Source organism: Pipistrellus kuhlii, unplaced genomic scaffold (genome assembly GCF_014108245.1).
Source record: "Pipistrellus kuhlii isolate mPipKuh1 unplaced genomic scaffold, mPipKuh1.p scaffold_m20_p_14, whole genome shotgun sequence".
Lineage (NCBI taxonomy): Eukaryota > Metazoa > Chordata > Mammalia > Chiroptera > Vespertilionidae > Pipistrellus > Pipistrellus kuhlii.
In genome coordinates this window covers 33,796,540-33,818,206 of record NW_023425449.1, presented here as the reverse complement: position 1 = coordinate 33,818,206, position 21,667 = coordinate 33,796,540, and the positions used below count along the sequence as shown (strand labels likewise).

General features: G+C 41.1%; 1 protein-coding gene across 14 annotated transcripts in view; it reads left to right on the top strand.

Moving 5' to 3' along the window:
- Positions 1-21,667, top strand: part of EYA1 (EYA transcriptional coactivator and phosphatase 1) — a 293,996-nt gene that overhangs the window by 163,404 nt on the left and 108,925 nt on the right. For 8 of the 14 annotated variants that reach the window (XM_036437128.2, XM_036437126.2, XM_036437127.2 and 5 more), the window contains 2 exons: positions 9,557-9,634; positions 21,410-21,479. In XM_036437128.2, the coding sequence (XP_036293021.1) occupies positions 9,557-9,634; positions 21,410-21,479 (148 nt within the window). The remainder of the gene's footprint in view (positions 1-9,556; positions 9,635-21,409; positions 21,480-21,667) is intronic. The other 6 variants (XM_036437131.2, XM_036437130.2, XM_036437136.2 and 3 more) reach the window with 1 other exon arrangement.

The following is a 21,667-nucleotide window of genomic DNA, read 5'->3' as shown; positions in this document are numbered from 1 at the left end:
GGTTGAGACGAGATGGAATGCATTCTAAATGAAGGAGCAGTGGGAACAAAGGTAGGATAGTTCTGGAGGCTGTAGGAGACCAGTTATGGCTGAAGAAGGAATTGATAGTAGATAAGGTTTGGAAGGATCAGCTGGAGCCAAACTGGGGAGGACCCTGAATGGGAGGCTAAGGAATTTGGACTTCATCCTGGAGCCAGTGGAGAAGTCACTGAATATTTTGAGCAAGGGATTGATATGGTGAAGGTGTTTTAGGTATTAATCTGGCAGCAATTTCAAGGGTAGATTGGACTGGGGGAGAGATGGGCAGCAGCCTGGAGCCTCATGTAACCTACCCAGATTTTATGTGTTAGGAGCCTGAGCTAGAGTGGCAAGAATGGTAAGTGGACTTGCAAAAGGTATTTCAAAGGAACAGTCATCATTTACCACAAATCATTTATTTTACAAAAGAAAGAAGTCAACTAATCTAGACCTCTACAACTGGTCACTTCACAGTGCTACTCCAACATGCTGTGCTTCCCGTGAAGAACAAGTTTTGAAACTAACATTTCTTGTTGACCATTGTATAACCCTTGAGTTCAAGTTTAGTCTATATGTGTTGATTTGGTTTTCAGAACATTGTACCAGATGTACTATTTTGAAGAGCTAATATTTTCCTACCCTCTCTTAAGAGAAAGAGGAAGATTTGAACTTTATAATTTGGGAGAGATAACAATAACATTCCAGACTGTATATGGAGCCAATCTAAACATACATGGATGCCTCATTTTCCAAATGGGAACTGACCAAAGAAAAAACATTGTGTTTATGGATATATAAACTTTTACATCCATATGACTATCTTGCACTCCAATTAGTACTTCTTAATCTCTTCACCTTTTTCACCCAGCTCCCCATCCTCCCTCCCTTCTGGCAACCATCAGTATGTTCTCTGAACTTATGAATCTGTTTCTGTTTTCTTATTTTGTTTTTTAAGATTCCACATATAAGTGAGAACATATGTTATTTGTCTTTCTCTGACTTATTTCACTTAGCATATTCTCTAAGTCTATCTATGCTGTCAGAAATGGTAAGATTTTATTTTTTTATGGCCAAGTTGTATTCAAATGTACCACAGCTTTTTTTATCCACTTGTCTATTGAGGGGCCCTGGGGTTGCTTCCATACCTCAGCTATTGTAAATAATGCTGCAGTGAACATAGGGGTGCATACAATATATTCTTTCAAATTACTGTTTTGAGTTTCTCAGGATATATACTCAGAAGTAGAGTCACTGGGTCAGAAGGCAGTTCCGTTTTTAATTTTTTGAGGACCCACCATACTCTTTTCCATAGTGACTGCACCCATTTGCATTCCCACTAACAGTGCATGAGGGTCCCATTTTCTCCACAATCTTGCCAACACTTGTTGTTTGTTGATTTATTGATGATAACCATTCTGACAGGTGTGAGGCGCTGTCTCATTGTATTTTTAATTTGTGTTTTACTGATAATTAGTGACATTGAGCATCTATAATTTTTGATTGCCTTATGCAATGTACCCAGGGGTATGAAGTCAGTTGTGAACTGTTTTTTAAAGTCAGTGGTACATTTCACCTTCATGTTTCCCCCGATGAGTTTCCAACTATGTGTTAAACCTTGTGCTATGTTCTGTAGGCATCTAAAAGGGTGATGTTCTTCCCATGAAGAAATTTATAATGTATGAAAATGGATAAGATTATGAATTCTAAAGTGAGGTAGAACAGGATATATGTTCTAAAGGAGATGTATACTCAGATTTAGTAGCTCAAGGAAAAGAAAGTTCATCCCTGAGTAGTAGATCAGGCAGAACTTAACTAAGCAGGAGGGACTTGGGTTGAACCCTGAAGGAACTGTAGAATTTAGTCAAATGGAAATTTTATAGAACATTTAGTGCCAGAAAGAAAGGCACCAGCAATCATGTGGGTTTGGGGAAGCATTAAGCATCTTGGTAGGCCAGTTCGCTTTAAATGTTGACTCTCAATACAGACACGGGGCTCTGTAAAATGGGGATATAAAGCAAAAAAAAAAATAAAAAAAAAAAAAGAGAGAGAGAGAGAGAGAGAGAGAGAGAGAGAGAGAGAGAGAGAGAGATAGATATGATTGGTGTTAGAGGGCCTTAAAAACATGATGAAGGAATAGTAATAGTTCAGGAGCAAATAGCCTAGTGACGACTTCTGAGCCAGGAGTGACTCATTCAAGACTGGGCTGTGGAAGATGAGTAGAGAGCAATGGCTGGAGGTAAATTTGCCAGCTTTAAAAGAGAAGAGGTATAAGGTAATTAAGATAGTGGCTGCAAAGTTGAAGATAGTTGTGGAAGGTTAGGGTGGTAGAAACTATAGACTTGGCAATGGGGTATGAAGAAAGGAACCAATCAGGCCAGGGTGGCTCAGTTGGTTGAGAGCTATCCTGTGCACTGAAAGGATGCTGGTTTGGTTCCAGTCAGGGCACACACCCAGGTTGTGGGTTCAAACTCAAGTGGAACAGAAGGCAACCAATCAATGTTTCTCTTGCACACTGATGTTTCTCTCTACCCCTGCTTTCCCCCTCTCTCTCTCTGCCTCCCCTCTTTCCTCCCCCTTCCTCTCTGTAAGCATGTCCTCCGGTGAGGATTAAGAAAAGAAGGGGGGAATGAGGAGCAAAAATAACTCGGGGCTGAAAAGAAAACTTTCAGTCTAGGTGACAAGCCCATTACAGAGGGATAAGATGACCGTTTATGTTGGGGCAGGTTGAGTTTGACCCTGGTCCAGGCAAGGGCATCGCATCATTGAGATGTGGGGATTGGTCCTCATGAAAAAGGTGTGCATGTGGATAAGAGATTTGGGAGTCAGCTACGTGAAGGTGATTTTTTTAAAAATTGTAGCCAGGAAAGAAATGATTGTGAGAGAAAATTCAAACACACAAGAGAGAGGTGGAATTATAGAAGCATAGAAAAAGGAAGAAAATGCAGAGAAATATATATATATATATATATATATATATATATATATATATATATGGAAAAAAAGAGAAATATTGCTGTTATATTGATAAAAGTGTCAGAAAAAGGCCCATTACAGGAGAATTAAGGAAAATCAGGATTGAGAAAAGTTGAATTGGGGAATTGGAAAAGTCCTTTGAGTAAACTAGTAGCTATAAAGGGATGATGCAAAGGATTAAAGAGTAAGTAGATAAAAAATTGAAACATATTTTCAGGAAACTTGATGATGAAAGAAGGAAGATGTATCATGGTAGAGAGAAGATTTTTTTAAAAGTAGAGAAGATCTGTCTGTTTTTGTAGAGAGAGGGGAGTGGCCACTAGACATAGGATGATCAAGGTTGCTGAGAGACCAAATAACCAAGTAAAGAGTATTGCTGCAAAGAGGTGTGGATATGACAGCAAGAATAAAGGTGTGAAGGTTAACACCGCTAGAGGAAAAGTAACCTCCACAGAGATTAACCAGTGGGAAACTGAGAACGGTTGCAGGAGCTTCAACCTTCTTCATAAAATAATTGGTGCCCGGTTCGGTTGCTCAGTGATTAGCATGTCAGCCCATGGACCAAAGGGTCTGGGGTTTGATTCCCAGTCAAGGGAACATACCTTGGTTGTGGGTTTGAGCCACAGCCCTAGTCAGGGCAAGTGCAGTGGGCAACTAGTCGATGTATCTCTCTCATGTCAATGTCTGTCTGTCTGTCTGTCTCTCTCTCCCCCCCCCCCCCCCCCACACACACACACCTTTCCCCTTCCAGTCTGTCTGAAAATCAATGGTGAAAAATCCTTTGGTGAGGATTAAAAAAAAAAAAAAAAAAAAAAAAAGTTGGTGATGGCATTATAAGCTTTTGTTCAGGGACTTAAGGAAAGTGGAAACTGCTCAGTGGAAACTGTTAGAGGCACAATAAATAGAGAAGGAGGATTGTCAAGCAACAGAATATAGAAGCATGGGTTTTAATCCAGTTGGTCAGTGTGCAAATTGTGGCCTCTTCTCCCAGGCTCAGCCATCCAGAACAGCAGCTGAGGAGTGAGCAGCGAGAGGCTGCCAGTCCTGGGATGAGAGCTTGGCAACCAGTTGCTTGGAAAAGTGAGTCAACACAGGACCCTAGGGTGGAGTGCTGGATTCCAGGCTACACTAGTGCAGCTGGTGGAGGAATGGATCAAGGTTTGGAAAGAGAGGATGTCCTGATGAGAAAGTCTGACCAAAGTGAGCAAATGAAAAAGGTAAAAGGCAACATTTCTTGGCAGGAATGCAGTTCTAGATAGTGGTATTACTGAACCTTTAAATATCCAGAGTGGAATGAAGGTACATTTCACTGAGACAGGAGAGATGAAGGGATCATAAGGAATAGTAGAGGATGGTGACCTGTATTTTTGAAGTCTTTATGCATTACAATGGGTAGCAAATGGAGAGGAAGCCCGAGCATGTGCCCCCAAAGACAAAACTGTGCTGTACGAGTTTGAAGAAAAGTTAAGAAAGGAGCTTAATACTGCTTGGGAGGACCCTCTGCTCACCTCGGCTGGTGCGATCCTGGGTGAATTGATAACAACGAGTCTGGCTCCCGATTCGGCAGGCAGAGCTGCCCTTTGGGGTTTAACTGTCCTCCTAATCCAGGAGTCTTCAACTACGGCCCGCAGGCCACATGCGGCCCGCAGAGGAGTCTGATCCGGCCCGCCAGGTTTTTTGGGCAGTGAGCGCAGCCGAGGTGTTACAGTAGGAATTAGTAGTTCATATAGTCCAGCCCTCCAGCTCTCTGAGGGACCGTGATCTGGCCCCCACTTTAAAAAGTTTTATTAAGTAAACCAATCACATGACTGATACTTGATCCTCTGACCAGCCTACTATCTTCTTGAAGATTATGCATATGACCATAACATTCAAAGTATAACCTGAAGTTCTTCTTGAGCAGAGGTCTAGTGAGATGGGTTAGTTGATGATCTTTGCAGCCATTGATATCTGCTCCAATGGTCTGATCTAATTTAAGTTTATGGCAAAGGAAGACAGTTATATTTTTGTTATTGTTGTTAATTCTTAGCCAGGGATATTTTTTTTCCCATTAATTTTTAGAAAGAGTTGAAAGGAGGGGGAGAGACAGAGAAAAACATCAATGTGTGAGAGAGAGAGACATCCATTGGTTGCCTCCCGCACAGGCCCTGACTGAGGCTAGGGATTGAGCCTGCAAGCAAGTAGAATTAACTAGAATTGACTAGAATTAAACTTGAGATCCTGCAGTCTTTGGGCTGATTCTCTAACCACTGAATGAACTGGCTAGGGCAGGTGTCTTTTTTCCATGGACCAGTGACAGTATACTTACCTTAAACAGTGCTGAAGAGATGCCTACATTTTTTTTTCTGGAATACTTACAATTCCCTGCTAGCCTGTTTCTTCAGAAAGAATATGTACTGATTGTAATTGCAAAGGTATAAGTTTTCTCAAAAAGTCCTGCCTGCCTTTTCTTCAGAAGGCAGGACTATAAATGATTTAGTCCTGCCTTCTGAAGTGACCTCCAGGTTACCTGGATTTCTCTCCTGAGGCCATGGCCTCATGGTTCATGTAAGACAAGTCACTTAACCTTAAATTCTTCTCATTTGCTTTTTAAACGTAGGCTTAACTTTAATATGAATATTATAATAGATTTTGCTCCATAAGAAACACTTTGATTTCTCTAATTAAGTACAGTATCATGATAGAGTGACTATGAAAGCAGGGCCTCTGGACCAAAGACAGTGCTAAATGATTTATAAGCATTTATCGTTTTTTATGAGTGTATTTACCCACTTACAGATGAGGAAGCTCAGGCATGTAGAAATTGAATAACTTTTCCAGGTTTACGCAGCTAATAGCAAAGCTAGATGGAAATTCAGATGACAGCTCCAAAGCTGATGCTTTAACGTCTTCCTTTGGCATTTCCCCCTGGGACTCACTCCCCAGGAGAAGGCCCTCAGTGCAGCAGAAATAGAATATCTCTACTCCCAAAGACGGTGATAAATATGGATCCAGCTTCTGCTTCAGACCAGCTACCTTACATAAATGTTTATGGCTTATGCATGCCTGTAATGTAGGTATCATTAATTTTTTCTATTCATGATATAATTAAGGTTGAAGAGATCAAAGAACTGTCATAAAGTCTCAGTGTAAGTAACTAGATTCTCTGAGTCCGAAACCAAAGCTTAACGGCATTGATAGATGGAAGTCTTGGTACCTTGGGGGAGTCCCGTTGCTTCAGTACAGCTGAGGTCTACAGTGCATGGCCCAAGGAAGGAGGTGGGGGCGGGGAGGGGAGGGGGGCGGGGGTATTAAATGGACAAAGGAGAATTCTGAAACATCAGGTGGAAACTTGGGGTGGTAGAAAAATATAGATTCTTGAGTGGGAGTAAAAGAGATTTAAAAAAAAAATACCCTTTTCTTATAGACTAAAGACATGTAGTGAAGGAGAGGAAAGAGTCCTTTAGTTATTTAGACAGCAGATTGTGCATGGATTTTCCCCCCCTTTTCAGATAGGTGGCTTAGATGGGAAAATTGTTCACAGATGTGACAGTAGCTCAACTCTCTAAGACCAAAAACATTCAGCATGTGGTGTTTTTAAATCCAAAGCCTTGGAGCAGTGCTGTGCTCCATTCTCCTCAGCGTGCTGGTAACCGCGGTGGTGCAAGCTAGTGGGGATGGGAACGTTTTGGTGGCCCGGATTATTCTTGTATTTTTAACTTTCTGGTGGGTGGGTGCTTGGCAACAAAGGCAGAAGTGGTCTGGGTTCCTTTGGCTTTTATTCAGAAACCATTTACCATCACAATAAATCGCCAGTCTCTTTAGCATCAGGTCCCTGGTGATGAGGTGTTCCATTACTGCACCTGATAGCATCACCCCTGTCCGGGTAGTCACCTTATGTACATCCTCTCCTCTTCAACAGTGAGCCTTTTAAACATCGGATGCATTAGGAAAAGGGAGTCTTTATTCTTTCGTGTGTGTAGATGGGCATATTTGAACAATGGCGAGAGGCCATGGACTTGGGGCCTAGAAGGAAAAGTATCCTCTTGCTTTCCTTCCTATTCTTTTGGCCGGCTGTGAATGGATTTCAAGTATAACTGAATGTGTCTCTTGGGAGTGAAAGCTGCATTAGATTAAGCCAATCGTATGGAGCAGGGCTGGGGTGGGTTTTAGGGGACAGGAGCAGAAGTTTTGGTGTAGTCCGGCTTTCACAGAGTAATTGTATGATCCAGTTGGCAGAAGCATAGACCTGAGTTTTGGCAAAGATTTAGAAGTCATCTGGGCTAACATCCCGCACCATGGACGATGGATTCTTCACCATCTGTCCCAGGCAGCTCAGCATCTACCTGAGATCTGTTAGCCAGGACGCTGGCCAGGAAATGTGGACGTGCTAGCACAGAGAGGACTGCCCTGCGGGCTCTGGGACTGGAGGAGTGTGCAATTAGAGACTTTAGATCTGTTTTGAGTAAACAGACAGAGTTGGTTATGATTATTATTCTTCATAAAAACAGTGGCATGGCACCTCAGTCATCTTGCTCTGTTATAGAGCAGCTCTAATTATTAACAAGTGCTACCTTTTGCTATTCTTCAAGCCTTGGAACCAAAAGTATCCAAAATTAAATCCCATTTCTGCCCCTTCCTGACTTTGGGCAAATTCCTAACCTGGTTTTAAGGTTTTGCATGTGAAAAAAGAAGACAGTATCTAACGAGGGAGTCTGTGAGTTGTGCTCTGAGACATGCTTGTAGAATCTGACACACAGTAGGCATTTTACATGACTGTATCCCGTGGGCCAAATTCTCATCCTTACTAGGCATGTGGTAAGTGATTCTAAGCTATAATTCCAGTGGTCACTTGTCCAGGACAGAGTAAAATAGCTCTTGCTTTAGATGTACATTGTAGGAGTTTATTATATATAACTCATTGTAGGAGTCCTTTTTGAGGAAGGTAAGACAGGACGTGGACTATTGAGCAGGAAACTTAGGGACTGTGCACCAGCAGAGGCGGGTCTGCTTTCCTGAATCTATGGCAACATGATGGTTGCTAAGAGCAAGATCATTAGGCTGCCTGGAGGCGTGAAGAAAGAAGGGAAATACAGGCTTATGACAGAATTTATTAGCATCAACTAAGACTTCTAACCCCCAACGAGTGGTGAAAAAGTGAAAACTTCAGTTACACTATTGTTTGGTCTGCACTGAAACAAGCAGTTGAAGTGATTCCTATTAGTCTCACTGGTTTTATTTTTCAACTTTGTTTAGAAACAGTCTAAATAATTTTTTTGGAAGTGACTTTCTGCTGCCACTATTTATAATGCCTATTTTTAAACTACTCAGTATGCATCAGCAAAAATTTCAAAGGCCCTGGGGGTTAAAGGGTCAGGTGAATGAGTCCTTGCCTGATATTTGTAAGAGATCGGCAATGTTGAGAGAAGGAAAAGCTACATTTTCTCCATCACCCATTCCCAGATGTGTTTGTGAGAAAAGCCTCCCCTGATATTCTTGTTAGGACTGTCACTTTGGAAAGCACATTAATTTTTAGGTAGCCCCTAAATAATTATCGCACCCTTTATGAAAACCTGTTAATGGGGACAAATCACTTCCATAAAGTAGGCTAGGCAAATTCTGACATAGCATTTCACTAGGAAAGGTACTAGTGCTATTTTGTCATTCTAAAATAACCTGAAAATAGGGAAATGGCTAGTATTCTGGGCCATTTGTTTGATAGGGGTGTAATAATACAATCACCGTCTCAGTAGAGTGGGTTGCTTAGAGAACCTGTAACATAAATCTAAAGGTTTTTATTTTACAGCCCCAACGAGCTTTACCAAAGGTCATCTATGTTTTCCACAAACTGACTGCTGTTGGTATTATTTTGACATGGAAAACATTTCTGCTTTGTTTACATTTAGTATGGTGGTGTTTTTTTGTTTTGTTTTTTAAATATTAAATGTACCTCAGATACTGAGGAATTGGCCGTGAGTTATGGCTGGATGGTAATAACGATCCATTAAGTTGAACACTCTGTTTTCTAGCCCTGGTGGATAACTGAGAAAGTGTGTGTGCTTTGTATGTGTATGTGTTTGTGTACCTGTGCCCTTAGGCACCTGTCCTTCAGCATTGTGAAAACCTGCTGCCAGTATTTCTTCCATCTTCACGTCTCTCTATCCTATCATCCTGACTCCATTTGGCCACATGGCTACAAACCCATTGTAATTTCACATTCCCTTTAGGGCAGTTTCCAGATTAGTTATTTAGTAGAAAGCAGTTCAGTACATATGTAAGGAACAAATGAATTTAACTACTCTTAGTTTTAAGCATTTCTTAAAGAGTAACTTGTCACAATAGATTGTTTTCTTAGGGAGGAAATATTTAACATTTGAATGTTTGGGGGTTTTTTTTGTTTTGTTTTGTTTTTTTGTTTTAAGAGAAGATCCCATTAGGAATGTTAATCTGAATTATATTTAAATACAAAAAGACTGAATTTGAAAATAATTTTCTGTGTCACTATTTTGAATGTTATATCTCTTCTGTAGTATCTTTACAGATAACTATTAATTAGATCTATGACATATGTTGTTTATTTTTGTAGTTAAAACAGAGCCAATGAGCAGCAGTGAAATAGTTTCAACAACAGCAGACGGGTCTTTAGACAATTTCTCAGGTTCAGGTAAGGAATAAGTATTAGATTCTTACATTAATACAAGACATTATTTTTCCCAGATTATTTATATATACAAGTATGTATATGCATGTGTGTATATGCATGGTAAGGTATATATCTGTATGTATATTATATAAATAATACAACTTTTCTCAGAGTGACATATTTGCAATCAATATTTTTATTTAATAATAAAGTGTGTGCAGGAAATGTTGGTATCCTATAAAGAAGATAAAATCAAAGTGAATTTTTTTCCTTCTGTAAATTATCTTTATTATGGCCATGGCTCCTTCCCTTTTTGGCTTGTTTTTATAATTTTTCTAATCATGCAGATTTAAGTAGGTGAAAATCAGCTTCTGATACCCCTAGGCAGACTTAGGAGTCTTCCTTCTAAGCATTTGTCATGTCAATTAAAGACGTAAGTTAGATTTGTCAAGCAGCTTTAAAACCTCGTTAGTTTTTTATCTCACATAAAAAAAAAAAAAAAAAAGTCTGCCTCCAACAAGCAAAATGTCCAAGTTTCACATCTGTAATAGTGAAATTGCTGCTAAGAAAGTGATTGTGACAATCAAACAACTGTGAGGATGATTATAAATTTGCCAATTTGCCCAACTTGGACTATTTCAATGAAAATTTTTTTCTATCAGAAATAATTCTTAAATGTTTTAACAGTTTTCATATTGCCTGCTGTATTTATTAAACCTCTCAATAGTAAGTACTGTACTTTTGTAAATTTGTGATTGGCTTAATCTAGCTCTCAGGATCATTTATTTAATACACACCACAATCCAAAGGAATTATACGGAGATGTAAAATAAAATGCAAATGATAACTTTTATACTAATTATACCAGTACCCATTAGTTCTTCTGTGAAACACTCACTAGAATTTGGCTTATGCCAGGCAATATGCTTTGTGCTGTTATGGATTCAGAGACGTATGAGAATAGTCCCAGCTTGTGCTAAGGGGCTGAACTCTGACCAGGCCATCGCAGTAGAGTTTCATAGTGGCAGAGGGAAGCCTTGGGCCCCAAAGAACACCCAAGAAGAGCCCAGCAGAGACTGGGATGGGGTGGGGTGGTCAGGGAAAGCTTCTTGGAGGAGATGCTTGCACTCAGCCTTAAATATAGAGTAGGAATATAGGGCTCAGCCCTGCATCCATATTCTGTGAAGGAAGGAGACAGCCCTCAATCCCACTGTATATGAAAGCCTCTACCCCCACTCTAGGAAGGAAGAGGTCAGGCCGGAGGCATGGAGACTTTCTAAGCTGGCTAACAAAAAATAAAAAGAAAGGTAGGACAAAGCACAGTGGACCTGGGGCATTCAGTGGGAGGAGGCCAGGTGCAGGGGCATGGGCTATGGAGCAGCTGCTAATAGCTCAGCGTCCCTGGAGGTACTGTGTGAGCCAGCAGTGGGGGCATGCTGAGGGCACAGGGCTCGAGTCCTGCATGGCGTTTGTGTTTTGTCCCGAGTGCAGTGGGAGGCATCAGAGGAAGGGGTTGTATGATCATGGTCACACACAGAATCATGGCTGCAGCTGGACGGAGGGGAGCATGGTGAACTGGAGACACTGGTTTTATAGATATGGATTTGCATTAATTTGGGCAAGAACTACTGAAGACCTGAGGTCAGGTGCTGGCAGTGGGTGTGGGAAGGTGACAGATTAAGATGTACTAGGACATAAAATTTGTGGTCACCGTGACCTGTGAACACGGGGATTGCGGGATGGGTGAGTCAGAGAGAGAAGTTCGGCGTGAGGGATGTAAGAGGAGAAGACTGAGAAAGAAAGAAGGAGAAAGAAGGGTATGTTGATTATGGGGTAACACTCACCTGAAGAAGTAGGAGCTCAAGAAAGATCTGGAAAGGAAATTTCTGAAAATGTACAGAGAGTATACAAGGTTGAGCCCAGGTAAGCCTCTATGTAAGACAGGGGATTGTATGGAAACGGGTGACTGGAGAAGAAGGAAGAGTGTTTAACCTGAGGCGAAGGTGGGGAAGAATTTCAGGAAAGCACTGCCTCTGCGATAGATTCATATACAATGATTAAAAATAGTTTCTTAAAAAAATTAATGATGAGAAAATGTTAACTATATCGAGTGAAAAAGCAGATTACAAATAGTGTAGTCCATATAGTCACAGTTTAATTTCTTTATTTTAAGGGCATGTGTATGTGTGTGTGGGTGTGTGTGTTTGTGTGTGTGTGTGTACCTATGTGTATGTATATAAAAATTAATGACTGTGTTCTCTGGATGGTGGAATAGAATTTGCATTTTGTTCTTTTTGTGTGTTTTTTTCAAAAGTTTTTTCCCAGTGTATATGTATAATACATATACTTTTAAAAAATAATGATTTTAAAGTTGAAAATCACATACTGTGAATAGATAAGTTTTTGAAAGTATGGGTAATAATAGTATTGCATCATTTTTCCTGTTGTTGATAAAGGTATTGTGGTATAGGAATTCCTTGTTTCTAAGAAAGTACACTGAAGTGTTATTAAAAGGGCAGCAGATTGCAGATCTAAAAATGTGAAATACACATTGTATACATATATAATATAGAAAAAGACAATAGGAGATAAAGCTAATCTAATAAAATGTTAATATTTGGGGACTTTGGGTGAAAGGTACTGGAAGTTCTTTTCCTTTTCTTCCAACTTTTCTGCAATGTGAATATAAAAATGAAAACTGAGAAGCATCAGTGGAGTGAGTCGATAGCTATTTCCATGGATGGATGGATGGACTTTAGTTCCCCCTGTGCCCATGGCCCAGAGGCCTCATTTCTGTGTCTCCAACATAGTTCCTGACAGACGGTATGTGCTCATAAAGTATATTGAATAGATGGATAATTTAATGAATAATAAGAGAAAGTGGACACAGAAGAAAAAAATGTCTTTCAAGTACACACGGTAAAAGGAGGAGGAGAGAAGATAGTCATTAGAAAGAGGGCTACAGGGTGAGGATGGCATTGAGAAGTTCAGGGGGTGTTTGCTGTCTACAGAAACTTTCCAGAGGTAGAGGAGGGCTGGTGGTGGAAGGAAGTCCTTAATGGGACTGCAATGGCTGAAATCCCAAACAGAAATGAATTAGTCTAGAAAAGGAGTAACTTCCACAGAAACATTAGGAAAGATGAATGGAGAGTAATGCAGATGAATTTGAAGTGGAGGAGGAGGCAATACATTGAGGGAACTCCTGCCTTGATTTCACTGCTCTAACTCTTCAGTGGTTCCCAGTCATTTCTAAAAGCCAAGTTCTTGCACTAGCCTACACGCTCCATCAGACCTTACTGCCTGCCTCCCTTGCTTCGTGCTCTTCCTTCAACATGCCAGTGGGCATGCGAAGGTGACATACGTGTTTCCAATCAGGACCTTTGCAGGGGCAGCCCCTCTGGTTGGACTGTCACCTTTAAGTCTGGACTCAGATCTCACCTTCTGAATGAGCCCATCCTGATCACTCTAGTCCATGTTGGAAAGCTCTCACTATGGACCTGCAGTCTTTCTAACACGCTGAGCCTCCTCCACCACACACACCCCATAACACTTAGACTGTTTTGCCAACTGTATCATTTACCCATATATTAGGTTTATGTTGGTCTCTCCCCCTCCAACAAAATGTAAGTTTGTGGTGGCAGGGACTTTGTCGTGTTTCATTCATTTGTATCCCCAACACCTGAAATAGTACCTGGCACTCAGATATTTACTAGGTGAAATAATGAATACATGAATGAATGAGTGAACGAGTGAATGAAGGCTCCTACTCTATCCTTTGTCTCAAAATGAGAGTAGTTATAGGCTGGTGAGCTTGAAGTGGTAGAGATGATTGAAATAAATGCCATGAGACTGGAGAAGTACAGGCTGCTTGGGAACATAAAGGGGGATGACAGTAGAGTCAAAGATCCAAACAAAGATGGAAGTAATGAGTGGACCTTTTATGGCAGAGTGAATTTTCTTTATAAGGCTTAGCTGCCCAGAAAAGACACTTGTCTTGATCCAAGACTGAGGGTTTTACAGGTAGGACACAAAGAGAAAAGAATTAAGATGACCAGGAAAAGAATGGTTTAAAGTCATTATTTTGCCCTGATTGGTGTGGCTCAGTTTGTTAAGCATTGCCCAATGCAATGAATGGTCACTAGTACTGAGTCAGGGCACAATTCCTGGTTGGGGTATATGCTTGGGGCAACAGATCAATGTTTCTCTCTCTCCTATCTTCCCCTCTTTCTTAAAAAATTAGTAAAAACATATATCTAGAAAGTAATAACCATTTATGAATCCAGGAGAAGTAGAAAGAATAAAAAGGTAGGGACAATAAGTTGTGAGAAGATTAAGGATGTCAGGGGTCCTGCATCTTTTGATGAGGTTGGAGAACAGGTACAATGGAAGCAAAGCAATGAAAATTCTAGAAAGAGGATGTTCCTTCCTTAATCTCAAAACCAGTGAGGGTTCTGCAGTTGGTTCTCTGTTCTTCCCTACCTCAGCCTTTGGCACTACTTTTAAAATTAGTTTTCACTGTCCTTTCTCCTCCTAAACTATATCCCTATGAGAACAGCGGTTCTATGTGTCCTTTCACACTTACTGTATAGTCCCAGAGGCCAGCATGGAGTCGAGCACATGTGCAATGGTCAGTAAATGTTTCTCTCTCTTTTTTTAATATATTTTATTGATTTTATACAGAGAGGAAGGGAGAGAGATTGAGAGTTAGAAACATCGATGAGAGAGAGTCATTGATCAGCTGCCTCTTGCACACCTCCTACTGGGGATATGCCCGCAACCAAGGTACATGCCCTTGACCGGAATCGAACCCAGGACCCTTCAGTCCCCAAGCCGATGCTCTATCCATTGAGCCAAACCGGTACCAGCAGTAAATGTTTCTTAAGTGAACACCTGATTGGGTCATGGCTGTTGTGGAATGAAGAACAAGGTCCAGGATGCGGTATTGTGCTTGATGGTTGACTTAGAAGGCTAGAGTTGAGGGTTAGATAGAATGAGAAAAAGGTTAATGCATAGCCCACAATAATGTTGGGCACAGAGTCAAAATACTACATTTTGACAAATCGAAGGCAGTGGGTGGGAGATGGATCACCATGGAAATGTTGTCACAAATCTCAGAGAAGGGAGGGTTTTATGGGTGAGCAGGAAATCAATTGTTTGGAAGGAGCAGCAGTGAGGACATGTTATCAGGTCTTTGTGGTATCTGGAATCTGAGAGAATGAGCAGCCTCAGCTTGGAAAAGATGTGCAGGAAAAGCATGGTCTTAACTGGAGGCAGAGGGAGAGTTTGATGCAAAGACTGAAGAAGCTGCGGAGCATCTTGTTTTCCATGGATTTATTCTCTGATCTACACAGAGGGAAGGATCAGGTGAGCTAGGGGATTGGATCAAGGCAGGGGAAGCTTGGAGCACCAAGGGGATAGACATTCTTTTTACATCCTTTAACCTTTCTTTTCTTTCTTTCTCTTTTCTTTCTTCTCTACTATCTACCCTCTCCCCTCCCTTTCTTCTTTCCTTCTTTCCTTGAGTAAAGATGCAAAAATTATTGCATGCTGGAGTGGCTATGAACAAGACTTGGGGTTTATACAAGAAAGAAGAGGCTATTGAAAGCATTCTCTATGCATTTAATGCCAAGCTGACCTTTGCCTCTGCAATAGCCACTCTTTATTTCCTTCTTCATGATGGCTTAAAAATTAACACCCTGACTGTTCTGGGGGTCTTAAGGAAAAAAAGTAGAACCATTCTGACATTGGTAATAACAGTCTCTATGTCTGACCTGCAAGGTAACCTAGCATTTTAAAAGGTTAAAGAGACAGGAGGCTCACTCCTCCGGAAAAATGACCAGCTATCCTGGTGTGAGGAACTGGAGGAGAGGAATTGGTTTTCCAAGGGACGTGGCTGAATTAAAAATTGCAAGGTCGTTTATTGGGTTTTTAAAATATAGTGATGTTCTGGTCATTTACTATTTACCAATGAAAAGCAATATTTTAATGATTTAAATATTAAGAACAATTGGGGTTGAAAATAATGTGTTTTTAAGGGATTGCAAAATGTCTTGCCTGCTGTATCTGCCATTTTCGTAAAGCCTAAATGTGTTATTAATTTGTTAAAGAAAATGCCAGCCAATGGTATTACTCATAGAAAGTTGACTTCTGGTGGTATTGGAGCCTGAAAATAGAAACAGAAATGCTTCTAGAGGGGGGGAAAGTCACTGTGTGTGGCAAATATGTTTTTATTTTAAGTTTTAAAAAATGTTTGTGAAGAGATATAACTTTTTGGGTCTGATTCCTCCATACATACCAGGAATATGGTATGTACTCAGTAATTACGTATTGAGTACATACCATATTCCTGGTAATGTTCTAGAGTCTAGACAGTGGAATACAGCAGTGAAAAAGTAGACAAGATCCCTGTCCTCAGGGAGCTTCCAATCTTGTGGGGGGGGGGAGAGAGAGAGAGAGAGAGAGAGAGAGAGAGAGAGAGAGAGAGAGAGAGAGAGAGAAAAGGAAAGTGATAGTGTAGGAACATAATGAAAAGTGCTATGAAGAAAACAAAAGCAGATCAAAGAATATAGTGACGAACAGGGGGAGGTCTCATAGGGAAGGCCAATCTAAGGAGAGGACATCCGAGCAGAGATCTCAGTGACGTGAAGGAATAAGCTTGGGTCAATCTAAATAAATAGGAGTGTCTTGAGGAAAGGGCTGGGAGATGGAGAGATGGGCCCTGTGGTTGTCACATGATCTAATTTATGTTTTTAAGAGATCACTGTTTATTGTATGGAAAATGCTCTGTGGGACAAGCATGGGCAGAGGGCAGTGGGAGCAGGGATGTTAGCCTTTCCCTGGTCAGAAGAAAGAGGGCTGTGTGAGGCCACATCCTTCTTAGAAGAGCCACCAAGCCAGGATTCTGTCAGGGAAAAGGAGTGGAGGAGAGAGGGAAGGGATGGGAGGCAGGGGGTGTGTCCATGTCCTGCCTGCATTCTCTGGTGGCTACCATGTTGGCGATCTTGACAGTGGTAGTCAACAGGAAGAGAGAAGTTGCAAGATTTAGAAGGTATTTTGAAGTCAAAGCTGACTTAACTTATAAAAAAAGGACATGGAGGAAAGAGAAGAATCAAAACATACTTTTAAGCTTTGGATGTGATTGTCTGGCTGAGTAATTAGATGGGAGCTGCGAACTGAGAACTTGTTAATTTTGAAATTTCTATTGACCTTTTCATTGGATTCTCAAACTTGTGAATGAATATTATTTATTTTGGGTTCTCCTCCCCCTTCCTACAATAAGACTTGGGGCGCTTCTTCAATGTATACATTAGACTAGGGGTGTCGAACTCAATCAGAGAAGGGGCCAAAATCTAAAATCCAGCCTAAATCGCGGGCCGAATGGTTTACTGAACAGTCATAAACTGTCATTGTGATGGAAACGCAGCGGAGTGCAATGATGACAGCGCGGTGCGGGCCACATTGCAAGGCCTGGCGGGACGGATTTGGCCCGCGGGCCTTGTGTTTGACACATGTGCATTAGAAGTAGGAAAAAGAATGGAAAGTAATACAAAACACCTGTGCTAAACTGGAGAGGTATTGTCCATAATTCCCAAGGCTCTAGCATGTGGGCCTTGGAGTTTGCTGATGGAAAGATAACCATTTTAATTATCTTGATAGATGAGCTGTGAACATTTTTTGGTGTAGGTTATTCTAGTCCCATAAAATTAAAATTCATCTGAATTCTGAGATCACCGTTTTTAAGGGTGTTTTAAGCAATTAAGAGGATATCATACTTGAGGCTTATGATAGAAGATGCTTGACTTTAGACCACACAGAGATGGCAGGGATTTGGATTTTGAGAAAAGCCCAAAAGATACAGCATTAAATACTCAATAAATTTTGCTCTACAATTGAGAGGGAAGTAGCAACAAGACACTTGGGCAGCATTGCAGGTTCTTATTTACATTTACTTCACAAGAATACTATTTAGTCCAGTTTCTACTGCCAAAGAGATGAGTTAAGTTTATTGTGCATGTTTATAAATAACTTTAAAAGATTTAACCATTTTTCAAGTCATTATGGTTTTTAAAATATCTACTTTGCTCATGACCTAAGTCTCACAAACTCATTGTACACATATTGTTTATTTTTTATTTTTAAATATATTTTATTGATTGCAGAGAGAGGAAGAGGGAGAGAAAGAAACATCCATGATGAGGGAGAATCATTGATCAGTTGCCTCCTACATACCCCACACTAGGATCAAGCCCACAACCTGGGCATGTGCCCTGACCTGGTTCATAGGTCAATGCTCAACCTCTGAGCCACGCCAGGTGGGCCAAATATTGTTCATTGATTACTTATCACATGCCAGGCCCCATCAGGTGCTGAGACAGAGTAAGTGGTCCTTGCTCCCAGGAACTCATGGTTAGCAGAGAAATCCACCATCTAGAGACTATATGGGCTGACTGCGAGGCAATGTGTTGAGTGCTGCATTGCCATTGTTCACAGCATTTTAAGAAAGTAAAGAGAAGGCAGCTGTTATCCTAAAGAAATAATGATGTCTTAGTCCCAACAGAGCAGTGAGTGTCGGTCGGGCGAGGAAAGAAGAGCATTGCGAGGCGGAGCGTCGGGCATAAAGAGCAATTGAGATGGCATGGAAATGCAGGGTAGTATGGGGCGTCCTCGCTCCAGGGAGGCTATGGAACACTAAACCCAGGGGCGGGCGGAAGCTTCCAGCTCTTGTGTTCGTGTACTCTGCCGAGGGTTTGGGATTTTTCTTGGGGATCACGTGAGCTCAGTGGAGAGACTGCAGGCTGGAGAATGACCATGAAGTTTCCATTGGAGGAAGATCACTGTAGTGACAGTAGTGGGAGACAATGGGGTGATGGGTGGGATGCAGGGACGGCAGTTAGGGGCCAGTTGCGGTTGTCCAGGTGAGACATACTGAGAACCTGAACTGGGAAGGGAGAGGGGGAGGGAGGATGCACGAAGCTCAATGGGCAATTTCTGGATTTTGGATGGGTGACTTGAGAGTCATGAAATAGAAGGGGGAACATGAGATGGTTTTGAGGTTTCTAGTCTCTAAGCTGTCAAGAGATTGTACTAGTATGTTTTGATGAGAAGAGTCAGGCTGGCAGAAATACTTTCTCATTTAATCACTTGGATGTGTTACTTCATTTCTACCCCTAGATGTAAATTGTGGGGGGGGGGGGGGGGGAGAATCCTGCTTTTAAGTATTTTGCTGAATAGGAGATCCATTGAATGTAATTAAAAATATCAAAGGAATGTCAAATTTTGGACAAAGATAGTGGTTATCTGGGTGTCTGAGAAAGTAAACATATTACAGAAACACTGTATTATGCACTTTATGTTGATTATTTCATTTAGTCCTCATAACACTTCTACTGTAAGCATTACTGCCATCATTTTACATGAGAACATATCAAGACTGAGAAGGGTTCAAGTCACTTGACTAAAACCACAAAGAAGAGATGGAACTTAAACCGGAGCTGAAATTAAATTCTGATTCCAGAATCTGTGTTTAATTACCACACACTGCAGCCTTTCAAATCTCTGTTGTCATGTGCACACACATAGACTGTGTGTTTAATCCAATTCAGAGCCTCATAGAACTTCTCATACCCTGTGTAATAACCCTGATAGCTTCTATTTTATTATTCTATTGGAAACAAAACATTGCTGGGTGTAACCTATGAAGCTGAGTTTACAGTCTTTTTTTATGGGTCCCGGCTCACAATGTGAAAAACACAGGGCTGGAGCTAGAAAAGAATAAAAAGGGTTTTCTGTGATTTCCATCATCAGACGGCATTTGTGTAATTCTTTTGGTGATAGTGTTATTTAAAAATTGTTTTCTTTAACTGTGATTGTGCAGGGACTCTGTGGGATAAGTCTTCCTTGCCCTTGGTTTCTATTCAGGCTTAGAAAACGGGAGTGGAAAAGGTTGTAGTCACAGGTGACCTTGGCAAGTGGTAGTCCTTGGGTCCTGGTGTTCTCTCACTAATCCCTCCCTCCTCTAAATGGCAATATTTAACTAACCCTCCCAAGGCTGTTTTGTGCCCCTCCCTGTGTGTGACAGCAGAACTTGTCTTTGCACCTGTAGCACCTAGTCGATGCCTGGAACAAAGTAGTGGCTCAACAGGTGCCTGAGGACAGAGGGACATCAGAGGGCCAGCCATTTCTTCAGTGTGGACCCCGTCTCGGCCACAGGGTCTAGTCTGGCAGCTAGAAGGAGAGTAGCCAGTCCAGATCTACTCTGTTGCCGCTTGGTTGGGACTGCTGACTTTCCAACGAGAGGGGTAGTCATAGATTTCGAGATTCTAGTTCAGTGCTACCACTGTTCTCCCGAGCACAAGCTAGAAAATTATTTTTGAGAGGCATAAATGTACTGATGTGATGTCATGAACAATATATAAAACTTTGAGTGCATGGAACCTTGAGAAGGATTTTAATTAAGACTATAGTGAATAAATAATAGAACCTCTGAAGAGAGGAATTATTAGTGGAGAAGAAAAGAAATATATTATATCTGGTGACAATTTACCCAAAGAACCTAAGAATATACATCTTAGCCAGGCAGAGACTAGAGAGAGTTTGAGGGAAACTGCATATACACATTACATTATATATTATATAAAATATGTATATAATATATATTATAGATGTCTATATGTACTTAAAATGTATATATATGTGTGTGTATGTATATAGACAGATAAATAGTCCTTATGTATAGTGAAAGAAGCTGAAAACTATCATTTAAGGTCTGTTGTTAGCAAAAATGGATTTGTGTTTCTTTTCAGAAGGAATGTGAGAGCACATTTGATAGAAGAATTTAGTATATTTCTGAGACATAATGAACTAAATGTATGTGATTTTTGGAAACAAAATTCTGCTTGAATGCTCCCTTTGAAAAAACAACAACACACACACACACACACACACACACACACACACACAGCTTTTTACTTGAACGCTGAAGTTGAGCACCTAAAATTGAAGGCAAAGCAACACCCACCTCAGCCAAGAAAAAACAGGCTCAGCTTGCAACTTAAGAAACTTAAGGTAGTTATAGGAATGCGTTTTCACTAAGAAATATTGCTAAATCTGTGCAGGCAAATGAGGACCTGTCCTATTTCTGCTCACCGGAGAGCAGATTAGACGGTGTTTCATGGTAATCCAGTCCCAGGTGTGTGTTCCCGCTGAGCAGAGACAATGGGCCAGGTGACCTTCTGGTCCTGCCCAGCCCTGCATCCCACCTCACATCTCCCCTTTCAGCATTGCTCCACACAGTAGCCAGGACTCCTGGTGCTCCTCAAACTCTGCCACCAAAAAACCCATCACAGCATGCTGGCAGGTGTTTTAGAAGATTGTGACTCTGTTTTCTAAGAGCCCATTTAAACTTAAAACCACTTAATCAGTTCCTATGGGTCAGTGGTCAGCAAACACATTAGTCAACAGAGCCAGATATCAACAGCACAACGATTGAAATTTCTTTTGAGAGCCAAATTTTTTTAGACTTAAACTTTTTCTAATGCCACTTCTTCAAAATAGACTCACCCAGGTATTTTGTGGAAGAGCCACACTCAAGGGGCCAAAGAGCCACATGTGGCTCGTGAGCCGCAGTTTGCCAACCACGGCTATAGGTTTTTAATATGGTTTTACTCTCTATTATGTTGGCTTGATTTCTACAGGTTAGAAAGGTCTCTATGGCCAACCTACAGTTCACACTAGATCCCGGCTTGATACATATTTTGTATTTTGCTCTGATCGTGTGCATTTCTTATTTTTTTTCAGCAATTGGGAGCAGCAGCTTCAGCCCAAGACCAACCCACCAGTTCTCCCCACCACAGATCTATCCTTCCAAGTAAGATGTATTTTCTCTCTATAAGGAGCTTTTTCTGAGTAGTCTTTGACCTTATTTCCAGTCATGTCTTGTGCCCACGTTACATCTTAATGTAAACTCAAGTGCATTTCCTAGAGACGTTAATGTATTTACGCACATTGGTTTGGGGCCACCCTTGGTGGAGACGGTGATCTCTCGGCACTTTGTAT